We start from the raw sequence: 17,190 nt of genomic DNA on the forward strand, positions 1-17,190 counted from the left end.
AAAGCATGAGGTTGTATTCCTGACCATCTTGGCTAATAGCCATTAATGGACCAATCCTCCATGAACTTATCTAATTCTTTTTTCAACCCAGTTATACTTTTGTCCTTCATAACATCCCTTTGCAAAGTGTTCCACAGTTGACTGTGAAGTACTTCCTTATGTTTGTTTTAAACCTGCTAATTATTAATTTCATTGAGTAACTTCTGGTTCTTGTGTTAAGGGGTAAATAACTCTTCCCTATTCACTTTCTCCACCCCATTCATGATTTTATAGACCTCTCTCATATCACCACTTAGTCATCTCATTTCTAAAATGAACACTCCCAGTCTTTTTAATCTGCCTTTTATGGAAGCTGTTCCATGATCCTAATTATTTTTGTTTCCCTTGTTTGTACCTCTTGCATTTTAATATATCTCTTTTTTTTCAGATGGAGAGGTCAAAACTGCACTCAGTATTCAACCTATGGGCATATCATGTAGTAGCATTATGATATTTTCAGTCTTATTATGTACCCCTGTCCTAATAGTTGCTAACATTCTGTACATTAATGAAAACATTAAGCAGATATTTTCAGAGAACTATCGACAATGACTCCAAGATCTTTTTGAGTGGTAGCAGCTAATTTAGATCCTATCATTTGGTATGTATAGTTGGGATTATGTTTTCCCATGTATATCACTTTGCACTTCTTAACATTAAATTTCTTCTTAAAAAAAATTCATTTTTTTGCCCAGTCACCCACTTTTGTGTGATCACTCTGTAACTCTTCACAGTCAGCTTTGAATTTATCTTAAGTAATTTATTATTGCCTGAAAACTTCCCAGATAAATTATGAATATGTTGAACAGCGCAGATCCCAGCACAGGTCTTTGGGGGACTCCACTATTTACCCCTCTCCACTGTGAAAACTGACCAATTGTTCCTATCCTTTGTTTCCTAACTTTTAACTAGTTACAGATCCATGAGAGGACCTTTCCTCTTATCCCAGGACTGGTTACTTTGATTAAGGTCCTTTGGTATGGGACCATGTCAAAGGCTTTCTGAAAGTTCAGATACACTATATCAACTTGCAAGGATCATTCTTGTCCACATGCTTGTTGACACCTTCAAATAATTCTAACAGATTGATGAGGCATGATTTCCCTTTACAAAAGCCATCTTGACTCTACCCTATCATGATCATCTCTGTATCTGGTAATTCTGTTCTCTAGTATAGCTTCAATCAATTTTCCTGGTACTGAAGTTAGGCTTACCAACCTGTACATAGCAGTGGGGGAGGTTTAGGCTGGATATTAGGAAGCTTTTTCACTAGAAGGTGGTGAAGCACTGGAATGGGTTACCTAGGGAGGTGGTGGAATCTCCTTCCTTAGATGTTTTTAAGGTCAGGCTTGACAAAGCCCTGGCTGGGATGCTTTAGTTGGGGATTGGTCCTGCTTTGAGCAGGAGGTTGTACTAGATGACCTCCTGAGGTCCCTTCCAACTCTGATATTCTATGATTCTCTGTAATTGCCATCACCTTTGGAGCCTTTTTTAAAAATTGGCATTACATTAACTATCCTCCAGTCATCTGGTATAGAGTCTGATTTAAGTGATAGGTAATATACCACAATTCATAGTTCTTCAATTTAATATCTGAGTTCATTCAGAACCTTTAGATGAATATCATCCAGTCCTGGAGAATTGTTACTGTTTAATTTATCTATTTGTTCCAAAACTTCCTCTACTGACACCTCAATCTGGGACAGTTCCTTTGATATGTTACCTAAAAAGAATGGCTCAGGTGCAAATATTTCATTTAACTTCTCTGCCACAGCCTTAACTTGAATGGATCCGTGATTCCACCACATATCTCTATAAGTTTTTGTACAGCACTGCCATAAATCTGTTGGTGGTAGAGTGCCCCCTGTAGGAGCTATGTGGGGAGTGCAGACATGAGTTAAATTGCCCCCACCCCAACAGGTGCTGCAAGGTGTGTCTTTCTAGCTGACCACAGCTCATCTCTTCGACCAAGGCCTCTTGGTTGTTTCATCCCCTCTCAGGGTCTCAGGTGACTCAACAAAACAGCCCTCAGATAGCAAATGAGGTTAAACAAAAGAAAGGAAAAGAAAAATCTGTCAACAGTTCCCTCCAGGACATGGGCTGTTGTTACTTCAGAGGGCCCTGGGAGGATTACTGTCCACTTCAGAGTTCCCTGGTCTCCACTGCAAGTCTCAGTCCCCCGCTCTCCCTTTTAGCTCAGGTGATCTGCACCCTCTTTCTGCAGGCTATCACCTCTCCTGGGGCTGGAGAAATTCAACAGTGTTTCCTTCCCAGGGTGTTACCCTATCTGAGTGGAGTTCCCTCCCTTTAACAACTCCTCCTGTCTTGGAATGATTTACAGGTGAGGAGGCAGTGCCACTCCAGCCCAAAGCAGCTCCTTAACCCCTTCCATACCACTGTAGGGTTTATATACTCCATCACAAGCACCTAGCACAGTGGAGATATGATCCTTATTGGGGCTTCTGGGCTGTACTCTAAACTATGTATTAAATAATTCTATTTTGATGAAAATAAACAGAGGTTGCTTTTAAAAGCTGAGATAAACCGTACACGTTTATTTGATAAACATATATACAGTGTAAAGAGAACAAATTCATCTTCATCAATGTATAACACCTAAGATTATGCCAGAATGATAGTTCTTCATTTTAAGTCGCTACTTTCTGATGCAGTGCTAAAATATTAGCCACTAAATTTCCAATAGTTAGGGATGAGAGAGAGGGAGGAGAAACTGTTGTGCCATTTAGAGAAAATGGCACTGGTAATCAACATTATTTTTCAATTAATGTAAAAAAATATTCAAATTTAGATTAATACAACCCATTATGTGTTTTACAGGAAATATTGATGAAGCAGAACGAGAATGGAAAGCAGGATTCCATCGCTGGAACAATTACATGATGGACTGGAAAAATCAATTTAATGATTACACTAGCAAGAAGGAAAGCTGTGCAGGTCTCTAATTAATAGGTTTACCCTTTTGAGAATGTCCATATTACCATTGATCAAGGCAAACATACAAGGAACTATCTAACATGTTTAGCAATAAAGCATATTTTGTAAATTAAATAAAATGTCATGAATATAATATTGATTCCCCAGATCTTTTAGTTTATATTCTCTCTTGTATCTCAATAAACAATATATGGCACTCATACCCTTCAGCGTATGTCAAATAGGACTATAGAGATTAAAGTATGAAGATTAATGATGTACATGTTATCATAAACACTAGCGGCTTAAAGTCTCACTTCAAGGAAACATTGTAATCTATTACAGAAAGTGTAATTTTTTAAATAGAAATATCAGTATTTTATAATATTGTCTGGAAAGCACAGCTGATGTAGATCTTTAGCAGCATTATGCTAAAGCATTATGTCACAGCATTATGAACCTTGCTTCAGTTGTAATTTAGTTGACATAAACAAACGATAACTTTTCTGGACACAACAAATGTTAACTGCTTGTTAAAGCAAAGGGGTTTTTAAGAGAGTTATTAAACCTTGAATAATTGCTTCTTTAAGGCCCAGTCCCTGGGAATCACCACACAGTTCATATATTCTCACACATTAATATTCCCTACTAGGAGCCAAGGATAAAAAGAATCCTTCCCCTATGTTATAGAACCACTGTGCAGCCAGTCTGTGTAGCACCTCTGCTTATCAGGCAGCAATGGCTCAAAGTAATGGATCCACAGCCAGTGCCAGCCTTTCCCTGCTCATCTCTCCCTCTTTACCCTATGCACCTAGCTGGTTAGGTGATGCAAATGCCCACTGAGCACCCCAACCCTTGAATAATTCTGTCCTTCTTCACCCAATGGAACCAGCCCATATTCACTGTAGCGAGGAGCTCTCTGCACATTGAAGGATGGATTCAGATTTACTCCTAAGTGACTAGATTTGACATAGTGTCAGTCGAATCAGTTTCCCAAAGACCAGAAATATAACCTCAGTTTTCCTGATTAGGTAGAAAAATTACAATCTGTAGATCATGGGCCCTATCCTGTAGTGTGTAGTCATTATTCAGGCAAGTCCCTCAGTGAAGTTATTGGGAGCTGAAGGAGAACACTATTTTGCAGAAGTGGGCCCTTAGGTTTGTAGGACTGAGCCCCAGATTTGGTTCATATAAATCCCCACTAATGTTTTCCACAAACTCCAAAGGAATCTTTTTTGTGGCTTCAAAACAAAAATGTAGATAATTATTTCCCCATTAATCTGTACTTCTTGGTTCTGGCTTGAATGTGAAGCAAAATACAGTAAGATGCTATCCTTGGTCCAATCTAGAAGGAAGTATTATCAGAATTTTCCTGAGACAGCAGGCTTTGGTGAAATTTATAGTCCATGTTGGCAGACTAAAGAGATCTGAATAACACTGAGATGATGGAGAAGCAGATGAAAATAAAGATGTAAACGCCAAGAGAAAGGTCTGACAGCTTCCTTTGCAACAAGCACTTTAGCTGATAAAAAATGTTCACCCTTTTGAAAAGGGAATATAAATTTCTTATACAAATTCTTGGAAGTCAGTACCAGAACTTTTATCACAATTTCTTGGAAGACCAGTTTCCTGGATTACAACCTGCACAATCAAAAGGCCATCAGTTTTTTGGCCAGGCAATTACCATACATAGAGTAAGGAATGCAAATGTTTAACTAGGACCTGGTCTACGCTAAAAAGTTAGGTCAACTCAGCTATTGCACTCCAGGTTTTAAAATATCCACTCCCTTGAGCGGTGTAATTAATCCAAGCTAATCGCTGATGTAGACAGTGCTAGGTCTACTGAAGAATTCTTCCGTCAACCTAACTATCACATCTCGGGAAGGTGACTTACCTACACCAATGGGAGAACCCCTCGCATTAGTGTAAGAATATAAGAATGGTCAGACCAATGGTCCATCTAGCCCAGTATCCTGTCTTCCCACAGTGACTGGTGCCAGATTCTTCAGAAGGAGTGAGCAAAAGAGGACAGTTTATCGAGTGAGCCATTGCCTGTCATCCAGTCCCAGCTTCTAGCAGCCAGAAGTTGGGGTTGCCTTCCTGACCATTTTAACTAATAGAGGAGGTAGTGTCTACATTGAAGAGCTACAGAGGTGCAGCTGTAGACAAGCCCTAGATTTTGCAAAAACCCTGTGTATAGTGTATCATGTTTATAGTATATACACATTTATGGCACTATATAAATTACTATTGTTACTGATGATAATATTATAACATGCAGGATTGTGGTGATGTACAGAGTATTGAATGTTTAGCACCTGCTATCTGCCTATCCCCTGCTATTCAGACCATTGGAAAAATTTACCAAAAGGTTATGAGTCTCTGTGCATCACCCAGCTGGTTCTTTTGGTTCAGAAGGCAGTCCTTTTTTATTGACTTAATTGGTATGATTTTCAAAAGGGCTCAGTGTGGGCTTAACGCTGTCAAAAGTGTCAATAGTGAATCTCAAAGGAAGCAAAGTAAGGTCAACCCTAAGTACTTCTGAAAAATCAAACCCAAATTCTTGGTGTCATCATTTCAAACCTTTTCAGTTTGTTTCTGAAAATGAGACGAGCAACAACACTTTTTTTAAAAAAAAATTCAGGGCTAACAAGCATAATTTTTTTTTAAATTAAGCATTTAAAAGATATGTAGTATTTTTCATCTGTTTGTACAGCGTGGGGCTGGATGAGTGTATCTGAAGAATAAAACTCTTTTTACAATTTGTAGCTGGACATTGTAACATGAAACCCTAACAGAGGTTGGAGAAAGGGAGGGGAAGAAAAACTGAATAAAATGAAACTTAAACCCATTCATTTGTTGGCTTGCTAACTTTGTTGGTGTGAATATATTGTATGCTTTCATTTTTCTTGCCCTGGGAAAGGATTTTGTAAAATACCATTACTACATCGTTCCTATGCTGTGCTGATTTCATTTAGTCATATGTCTCTATCCTACACTTATGCAAATACAATAAAAGCTGTCATAAGTGACTAATGAAGGGAACAGCAAAAAATCAGTCACCCACTGTAGGTGGTTTTATAGCTAAATGTTGAACAAAATTGTACTAGAAATTGCATAAGGATATTTTAAAGTAGTTGCTTAAGACAGTCATTGCCTATTGGGAAGATACCTTAATATAGATCTCACTGTGTATGTATTATGGTTAATGATATTTATATTGGCTCAAAGGGGGCTTGCAACCAGGGGTTGATGGGGAAAATATGCTGCTACTCTACTGACACACCCTCTCAGGATCCAAAGACTACCATACCTGAGTGGTTTTTAGTTTCTGAAAACATGGTTAGCCCTGCAATTAACAGTGATGACATTTAAATTAATGCCATCAGACATTTAAATTAATGTGATTATGAGTTAACATCACACTGACTTGAGTGGGGTCAGCTGACACCTAGCTCAGAGACATTGGGTTAACTTCATCATGGTGTTGCCACAGGCCTAGGTACCAAAGTGATTGTTGCTCTGTAAACACATAAACGGATAGAATTTGGGTCATTGTTTCTATCTATCAACAGACTTAGTAAAACAACACTAAGACAGCTACCCCTCTGATACTTAAAACAACACTGTGTCAATTCATATTTGGAAAATGAAATTTAAATGTAAACTATGGAGAAATTGATGGAGTAACCAAAACATTGCCTTTACATTGTACAATGTACAGACTCAATATGAATTCCATACTTTTAGGCCTCTGTACCATTCCTATTATATAGGATGCAATGGACGTATTATCTTTTAAACTACATCATAATGTTGCAATTTTTAATTGATCAAATATTCTGGGGTCTGAACTCCACTGTGTAACTTAATATCAAAGCAATCTAGCCCATTGCCACAGACAGATAACATTCAGCTTAGTCTGAAAAATAATATTAAAAGTGGAAATATTTATATCAGAAAGTTGTCTTCATCTCAGCCATTGTTATGGGTCACACTTCCACTGGCTCTACACAGGTTCTGTGACATCAGCAATAGCTGATTCAGATGGACATAATAACCATCATAGTACCGCTGTTACACTTGCAATATGTCCAACTATTAAAAAACAGCATGTGTCATCAGTACCAGCCACCACACTGAAAACCTCACAGCCCCCTTGCTCTTCCTGCTCCTCCAGTGAATTAACTGTTAAAAAAACAAGACATGTTCCAGAGTTAGCAAGAATTAGAGGACGTGGAGGAGCTTGCTTATATGGATGCATTAAGCGTTATGGTATCTCTGTTCTGCTAATTTCAGCTATAACTTTGTTCCACTGAGTTAAAGAAATAGGTTAGGAATCTGACAGTGATTCAGAATATGGGTGAGGAATGAGAGGAGCAGCTCTGGCCCAAGCGTGCAGATTACTGGGGAGACGTGTTTGTGCCAGCTGACTACTTTCTTGCTTGTCTTTCTCTCTCACTCTCTGTGCAGCGATGGGGATTTGCCAACAAATCTGTCTGCTCTTGGCTAGCTAGCAATTACAAAACCAAGCACCTGCGTAACAGATATGTGCAGCTGTATATGTTTACCATTGCTGATCCATCTGTAGTACATGCCACATGCCAGTTGATTCACTCTGGGTGGATTGGAAGCAAGAATCCATTAGAGAAAATCCCTTAACAAGCATTTTTCTCTCTCCTCAGTAACTTACGTTTCTAGGTGGTTTTCTGGTTCTCTGTAATTGTTGCTAAATACTAATCAGGAAACATTTACTCTAACCTTTTGGCAACAAGTTTTTCACCATTCGAATACCACATCCCAATGATCTATAGACACTATTTGAAAGCAGCTAACATGTATGGCTAGCAAGGCTTAGGGGGAAGAATTTATCATAGCCTTTGACTCTGATAACATAGGTCCTTCAACCTGGTGAGCTAAGACAGCCACTGCACTGATTCAGCCTGTAGAGATAACAGATGTTAACTTCAGAGGTTCTGTGTCCATCCAATAGACCTATACCCTCTTTTTTGTCTTAAAATTTCTTTTAGGGCTTTCATTCTTCCCCTAGCAAATGATAGAAGCTCTCACATGCTTTTCTAGTCTAGTTCTAGGAGCTTTTAAATTTGACTATGTTTATTCCCTAGAGCTTTCCATTTTATATATAAAAACAATGGAAAGTTCTAGAGAATATTTTCTCTCTCTCTCTCTCTCTCTCTCTCTCTCTCTATATATATATATATTCCCTCAATCACTTTATCCCTCCATCTCTTTCCATTTTAGTACAGTGCATTTTACTTTTCCATTTAATCATTTCTTTTTTTAAGGCTGATGCAGTTTTAAAAAAAATATCATTCACAGTCCAATCCAGTTTACTCTTTTTCTCTTAGACACTGTAGCGTTCCTTTAATAAGAGCTCATAACAGCCAATCAGATAGCTGAATTTTTTGAAAGAGCAGGTAATTTTCTGAGCAAGAAAACATTTTGCAGTTGTGCATAATAAGGTAGGAGTAATCAAAACCCAAGGTGATTACTGCAAGAATTGGAAGAAATTTCTCAGTATATACATCACTGCAAAATTGGCAGGGTACGTTACAGGGTTTTTCTTTTTCCTCAGGGCCACTGCCACAGACAAAATACTGGGCTTGATTAGGCAATGGCTAAGTTCCTAAACTACTGTGTGTTGTTCATATGCACAATCCTTATGAATAATCTCCTTAGTACATTGTATCCCACAAATATATTTCAACCTTTGTAAGAAATATTGATTTGTCTGATGAAAACTTACTTTTTAAAACATGATGTGTAAAGCACATATATACCATCTATTACTCTATTTCCAAATCCTATTGGTTTAAATATGGTCACAGAACTTTCTGATATAATGCACAAAGCAGGCAAATTACTCATTCAACCAGTTAAAAGTCCAAAAGCATTTACAGAGACTTCAGTTGATTTAGGACCAAATCTTATGCCCTAAAGTAATTAACTGATTTAGTAATGCTCATAAGGAGAGATAATTCCTTCCTGATCCCTGCTGAAATCTTGCTGCATGAATATTGATTACCCCTGTCTTTGTATGCAAGCCTACACATGTTTCTGATAGACTAAATTAGATGTACAATATTCAGAAAACCTTTGATGCATAGACTTAATGACTATAATGCAGTGATGTGATGCTAAAGTCAATGCAGGTGTGCACTTTAACAGGGTTTTAGTTGGGTTGCTGGTGATTATAAATAAGGCTCACAAACATTATGAAAGGAAAAAATGGGTGATGGTAGATTAGGGCAGGAGAGGAGGATACTTCGCATCACTTTGTTTCTTCTGGAGCCCAAAATATAGTCTAATTGTAATACAGTAGTTGCTATGCCAATCTCAATAAAGGGAGAAAGGTTGTTTGATATTTGTTCTGCTCCCCAGCAGCATCACAAAATATATGACTAACCCAGTGGCTTCATTGTAGCGATACATACCTCTGGAGGTCAGTCATACTTTTCCAGTCAAATCCTTGTGCTGAACATATTACCTTTTCCTTAACAATACTGAAAGACAGGATAGAGTCCTTGACCTTAACAGATGTTATATTCATTTCAGATCTGAATAGCAACTAATCTCTTGTATGGTACCTCCCAATTAACATACATACAAGTAAGAGAACACATTCTCCTGTCTCTTCAAGTTCTGCTTCCATTTTAATTTATTCCAGAGCTTCAACAGCTAATGCTTTAGCCACTATTAATAGAATAATGTACAAATGGTGTAGGTGGTTCTTGCAGTTTGGAGTGCTGCGGTTAATTTCTTTAATTTATAAAGTATTTATAAGTCTTAGTTATACTGAGCAGTGGTAAAAATGTGTAGGCAGAAAGCAGTTATCTACACACCTCTTAATCTTCCAAATTAAATCCACTCTTGCTGCATGTCTAATCACTTCAGGCACCTCATCATCTTCTCTCTATTACAGGCTAGATAGCACCATTTCTTGCAAAATAGATATGTATATTTCAGTGAAGGTCTTCAGACTGATCTTATTTTATTATCTCATCTGTGAGGAGAGAATTAAGGGGGTTAACTCAGAACCAGCCCCAAGAGATTTGACTGATCATTCATCAAGAATTGTTTAGAAAGTAATTCATGTCGATTTTATTTAGGACAGGGGAGCTAGTATGAATTACACATCCAAAACAATATTTCTGAAATATTCAAACTTTCTCCCACTCACTAATTACAGAGCTGCACATTTTATAGGTATAGCTAGTTGGAGTTACCCCAGAGCCACTAAATAATACTGATGTGCATGACTGTTAAGATATTTGTTTGAAACCAGGAGAAATGAGGCATAGTGGAAAGATTGTATGTATGTATTTATTTATTTATTTATTTATTCATTTGTAAGGAAATTTATATTTGCAGGATTTATTTGTCTGGAAAAATTACTTTTTTTTCTGTTTCAACAGGTTAGATTGCTAGCTAGGAATTCATTCCATTCCGTATTTCACCTGTAGTGCTGTAATGTAATGTAATGTAAGTGAAAATATACTTCAGGAAACTATCCTGACCTGCAGGGAGGGAAGAAGTTGATGGATTAATAGTTTTATTTTTCCCCATCTCTTCTTTCTGTGATTATATCATAATAAAGAACTTCTCCTTCTGATTCAGATAGAACTCCCACTGAAGTCACAAATTTGGAGTCAGCAAGAGTTCTTAGAAACCAAAACAACAGGCTCAAATTCAAGTTTATAATAGAAACGGTCAGCCTGTCTTAGGGAATGACCTTGTGTTGTCTGTTCCCTTAATCAAAAAATTCTGGGGCCCAGATCTTTTGCCATTGAACTAATGAAAGTTTTGCCATTGCAGGAAGAGATCTTTGACTGATATTTACAAATCTTTTTACTCTAGCCTCCTCTCCCAATTCTTCAGGTGAGAGACATTTAATATCATATTCGGAAAAACCCCTGTTGCACATACTTATGCTCATGGGAAAACATACTTTCTCTTAGTGACAAGGTCAGTGGGAGAGCAAAGCTGGGGACTAACTGGATCACATGCTGCCTTTCAGGGGAAAATTCCTTGGAAGTTAAAAATTAAATCCATCTGCTTTACATTTTCTGAATTCCTGTCCAATTCTTCCCATGAAGAGGGAAGGATTTGAAATGGGACAAGGTATGGAGAGAAAGATGAGAGAAGGAAGCAGAAATATGGAGAACTAGTCCCTCAGAATCCTTGGCCAATTCTATAAAGTATCTTCAGTTCTGCCTAGCTATACTCTCCTCCCAGCTCCTCAAAGCTCTTAAAAGCCTGTTGCCACAGATTTTTTCTCTGGGTTTGAATCAACCTAAACTTATGAGGGAATTGGAAGTTATGGATGAGGAGTGATGGCTGACTGTGGTACTTTTGAGTAGATTTGACTAGCCAGAACCTTCTTGGAGATTTTTTTCAAAAAAAGGGGATAAGAAAGGGAACTAAAAGGAGGACTAAATCATCAATTTTCATCATGTCACAAGTGTGTCATGTCATGTCATGTCATGCCTCACAGCTCTGTGCTGGGACTGGCATTCTCTAATATATTTGTTAATTATCTGGAAAGGAGATGAATAGTGAGGTGGCAACATCTGTAGATGACACAAAATTATTTAGGTTCATCTAGTCCAAGAAACTTCAAAAACTAACTAAGCTGCATGGGCAATTCAGTGTTGACAAATACATAATAATGAATGGTGGAGGGGAAATATGAACTATTCATAAATCTTGCAGGTTTCTAATTTAACTGTACCAATTCAGGAAAGGGACCTGGCATCAATGTGGACAGTTTAGTGAATACCATGACTCAATGTGCAGCTATGGTCAAATAGGCAGACAAGATGTTAAGTTACATAAGAAATGGGATGGAGAGTAATATGGAAAATATTATAATATCATTAAATAAATCAGTGATCCAGCCTTTACTGGGGTTTTACTGAGCCTTGGGGAGTGGGTGTGTCGGGGGCGGTGGCAATGAGAATCAATTGAGGCTTGGCAGGCCTCACATGTGAGGAGATACCGAAAAGTTAGTGCTAAAAAGAGTTTTGAAAGGGATATAAAACCTCATACTCCAGGGCTAAAGCCAATCTTCAATTACTAGATCTCACCATATGACTTCATTGTGGGGGAGGAGGTAATCCCACATATGTCTACGGAAGGTGTTTCGTTTCTTTTTCTAAAGTTTCTAGTGCTGGCCACTGTCAGAGGCAGGAAACTAGGCTAGATGAACTGTGAGTCTAATCCAGTCTAGCAGTTCCTACGTGCCTTATAATTCCCCACAAGACAGAGTGGTCTGCCATTAAACCCAGTCCTTCTCTCTGATGAGTATGGGTGTCCCCCAGCCTCATAATATATGATAGATAGCCACCACTGATAGATCTTTGGGAGTCTTTTGAATAACAGAGAGATTTCCATAATTCAGTGAGAACACTGGGACGTAAATTTGCACAGACTCATTTAAATTATGATGTCATCACCTCCTCTTGCAGATAAACTGTGCAATTTATATTAATATAAAAGCATGCTTTGTGCCAAGCCATTTAATATTGCACTCTCTTTTATCTATATTTTTCCAAGAAAAGTTGTCCATGCAGCATAATCAGTAACAAAGGCCATATTATCTTGCACCTCATCCAAAAGATCCTAAAAATAGTGTACCATGAGGCTATAGCTTTGCAAGGAATTTGCTGCTGTCTAGACACACACAAGTTTAGATTTGTAAAATGCATTAAGGACCTTGTTAATGTAGTTAATGGATTTAACAAAGCGGATATTACCTAAAGTGGTACAACTATTGGTCAATAACTCCTCCTTAACTGCCTATATTACTACCACTTTATTTCAACATTTGGCTTCTTACCCTTTGATCTGCTAATTATCTTTTTACCCTTTGATACTCTTTGTAATTCATTGGAATACAAATTGACCCATTAATTATATTATCCAAACTCCATACATTTTACAGAATGTACATTTCTTCTGACCAGCCATTATAAAAATATTTATAATCTTTCCATTCAGTGTATCTGACATAGTAAGTATTCTTTGGGGTGAACTGTACAATTAAAGGTACAATCAGACTTCCATTTATAACCCTTTGGGTTGGAAGTTCCAAAGGGGCTTGGTGGAGTTAAGACCTGACTCTCCTTTAATTTCAATTAAATATGGATGCCTAATGCCCTCAAGTTCTTTTGAAAATCCCCACCTTCGTTATCACCGCTTCATAACTTTCTGAAACTTCCCCAGATGTTCATTATTGGGGTTTGGGTTCCATGCTTGCTTTATTTCATTTTGGAGAATCTGAGAAAAATACATTTAAGTGCTTTGAGCTGTGTAATGTGGACAAAATGGATTTCCTTATGTAAAAAATTTTCTATGATTTTTTTTTCATATGTGCGCATGTGTAACTCATGAAAAACAAAATTTTACAAGTAGAAGTTTCCATCTTCTCTCAGACACTGTCTAATAGTTTAAGTGGATTCTAAGCATGTTTTAAAGTAGAAGAGTTTGAGCAATTAAAAATCACTCATTCACTTGTGCAGTACAGAAGTTAAAGTACAAGGATGGAATTCTGGTGTTTATGGGACTTATGGAGAAAAGGGAGGGCTCAGTGGTTGGGGCAGTAGCCTGGGCCTTAAGAGACCAATATTCAATTCCTGCTATGACATAGACTTTCTGCGTGAACTTGGGCAAATCATTTATCCTCTCTGTGTCTCCGTTTCCAGTCTGCAACATGGGAATAGTAGCACTTCCCTGCTTCACAGAAATGCTGTAATTTATAAATGCATTAGGGATTTCTTCGGATATCAGCACCACCACTTGGTAACAGGTCAGCTTGCCAGTAGAGGAGAGATTAGTTACAAGGAGTTTGGGTTAATTTCTAAGTGTAACTAATTTTATTTATACACTAGCCTTGGAACAGAAGAGGTCAGACAGCATTCAGGCAATCTCTTTTCAGGAATCTCAGCCCAACACCAATGCTTTGTTCCCAGGGAGCAACACTGCCTTCAGAATTAACCTTAATCAGAGACCAAGGCGTACAGCAAATTCTCCTTCTGCTCACACAAATCCCTCTCTCCAGAAATTGCCTGTACAAAGAACATTGCATGATCCCCAAATGAACAAGATTATAGCATTTTTTCCCATTTGCTCACATGCTAAGAAAGATAATGTTGAAGACTGCGTGGAACAGTGCCACCTGGCCATGCTTGCTATAATGATATCCGTATATAATGCCAAAGCCAGTTAGATATATAGCGCTTCTGTTTCACTGTGGAGTTCCATTCTTATCTAACCAGAATTTTTATACCTGAAGATTAATATAATTTACACCATTTTGCAGTGGATCCTTCCAGCTCAGCATACAGAACAGTAATCGATACAAGACCCTTATACTGTTCCACCAGTCTGCCCAAGAAGACTGACATGGATTTGGAGCTTAGTCTGGGCTGATTTACTGGTTTAAGCATAAGGTGGGATCTAGTAACTCCTTGAGGTCTAATCTGGTCTATTTAAATTAACTGAGTCCCAGTTGCACCGTCTAGTGAGGATAAGTGAAGATTTCTTGGGCATTTTTTTTGCATGGGATTTCAAAATCTCTGATTTCACCCTTCACTTGAGTGGGAGCAGAGTGACACCAATCCTTAGCACTTTTGAAAATCTCGCCCGTAAAGCACTACATAGCATAAATGTTAAGGTCTATTTTTGTGAAGATAACATGACACTTCAGCTCACATATCCATTCAGTACATCAGTTGAGATTGCCAGCCAAATTTGTGATGTGTCCACTCAGAAATAGAATGAGACAACCACTCATTTCCCAAAACCCACTGAACTGCCATCAGATGGCTACCATTGTTTATGGAATATGTTTTTCTTCAACATCTTTTCTACTGCAAAGATATTTGAGTAAACCTTCCTTGTTAATTGAAATAATCCTTGCTGTGTTCAACATGCAGGAATCATTTGAGCTCCTTTAATGTGCCATGCTTCTCATTTGTCTGACTCCCAATCCCCATTATCAAACTATTTCTGTGAGCTACAAAGAATGCAAGGAGTAAAACATGCTGTGTGAAAAAGATGCTGTTCTCTAGAAAAAATTGAAAAATCTTTTATGAATTACCTTTCTTTCACTACATAAAATATTTTAAACGCAACTTGTGTTTATTGAATAAAGTCTTTGCACAGTCATACTTAATTGTACTGGCCTATGTTCCCCTTTCCCTTTTTAGACTCACTTGACTGCATTTAAGTTGCTGACTTTCACATTAGTTCTTAAATATTTCACATTTTCCTGCACTATGAAGCACTTACAGTTGTTCAGTAATCGGGTTGTTCAATTGGCTGAAGATTCCTTGCCATGTAAAAGTGAACAGAGAGGTCCTCCAGAAAGAGAATGGTCTCTGAAATACAACGGGCCATTTCACTGTAACTGAAGCAAGTAATGGAGACTTTGTAAAATAAAATGTAAAGGAATGAATTGTGGTCTGTAATAAATACATGCATTGCTCCAAGGGTATTTCCTTGTGAATTATAGGATTTCTCATTCACTGTTTGAGAATTAGGGTTTATCTGCTCAACTTCACTTATAGTCCCCTAGCCAGATATTTTAGCTGCTTCTGAGGCACACTATAATTCAATAATATCAGAGCAGCTCAATACATTTATTGTAGATCTGAGGTTTTCCTAACATATCCAGAAATATGATCAAAAATGCTGAGACTGAAGATTTTCTTCTGTATCAGCTATACTAAAGGGCAAAACTTTTTGTTGCTTGCTTTGCTAGCACTCAACACCAGCAAGTATTTTGAAGTGAATGATAATGTGACCACCAATTTTGCTTCCCAGTTTCAGTTTTATCCTACTTGGCTTGCTGCCTAAATTGAGATCTAAAAGACCCTCTGACTGAACTGGCTAATCAACAAGCCGTATAAGGAAGAGAACTTACACTGCCACCAGCAATATGTTCCCTTCTTTAATTTTTACACAATAGTATTCATAATGAATATTTTAATAATTAAAATCCAGCAAGTGACAAGTGTTGGCTCTCTTAATGTGAACCCATTTCCAAAGCTGCTATTTCCAACTGCCCTGGCGGATCTAGAGCAACATCTAAGGATTGTAACATTTTTATGCTCTTTAAATTTCTGTCCAAACTGCCTCAGCCAAAACATTTATATGATTTCTCTCTGAAGATTAATATCAACTCTCACTAATAGCCACCTCATTTTGTCCTTTTCCCCCTCTCTCCCTCCAGTAAATTGCACCTGGTATTTTAGTCCCGTGTTCATTTTCATGGTTCAGCCATACCTCTGTTAGTCTGATAATATAGTAATTTTTGAAAATATGTATCTCCCATTCAGCAGTCTTATTATGTATGCCCCAAGCACTGGAATAGGAGGAGGAGGAGTTGTTGTTTTTTCCCTCTCTTTCTCTCTTACTGTAGCTTTCCTTTGCTTTCCCTTGCCCCTATTTCCTATGCTGTTAATCAGTGATTATGTTACCTAAAGATATTGGCAGTACTTCTTTAAATCCTTTTGCTCCATCACTACTTATCAAACAAAAAAAACAAAGTAATTTTCCATAGTGGTTGCCAATCTCTGTATTTCCATATACAGGATTTCAGCTGCAGTCCGTCTCTTAAAAATGTTGCTTTCCCTCCCTCCCTCAAGTTGTTTAAACTTATAAAAGCTTCAGGCTAACACAGTATACCTATTGTTCTTGCTTTTCCAAAGTCTAGTTTTTGACCTCATGGCTCCCATTGGTAATTAACATTCCAAGATGTTTATTAAGGTCCCAGGAAAATGAAAGGAGAATCATTTAAGTATCTGTGCTTTCCTTAGCATTATTTGTTTCAATCAAGTTCGATTCTCTCCATTGGGGGCCTAATCCAAAGGCTTTTGAAGTCAAGGAGAGCCTTTCATTTGACTTCTGTGGGCTTTGGATCAAGCCCTAACAGTGCAGTTGGGCACCTCGTTGGCTGTATAGCAATAATTAAGGAATTTATTTATGACAAGGAGGAAGAATGTGTGGGGCATCTCATATAACAGCACATGTGGCATGTGCCTAAGAACAGCTATGCTTGTTGACTGTCTCTTTATCCTTGATACCAGGAAGGCTTTATAAAGACTGAGACGCCAATTTAGTATGAAGTAAAATTACTATCTGTAAAATTTAGCATTGCATCTCTTATTACCAGTGCTCAGGGGTTGGATGGTA

General features: G+C 37.8%; 1 protein-coding gene across 1 annotated transcript in view; it reads left to right on the forward strand.

The window, feature by feature from the left end:
* BCHE (butyrylcholinesterase) overlaps window positions 1-3,378 on the forward strand; it is a 46,108-nt gene extending 42,730 nt beyond the window's left edge. The window contains exon 4 of the mRNA XM_073359481.1: window positions 2,878-3,378. Coding sequence (XP_073215582.1) covers window positions 2,878-3,002 — 125 coding nt within the window. The 3' untranslated portion in view covers window positions 3,003-3,378. The remainder of the gene's footprint in view (window positions 1-2,877) is intronic.
* Window positions 3,379-17,190: the final 13,812 nt, after the last annotated feature.

This window comes from Lepidochelys kempii, chromosome 9 (assembly GCF_965140265.1).
Source record: "Lepidochelys kempii isolate rLepKem1 chromosome 9, rLepKem1.hap2, whole genome shotgun sequence".
Lineage (NCBI taxonomy): Eukaryota > Metazoa > Chordata > Testudines > Cheloniidae > Lepidochelys > Lepidochelys kempii.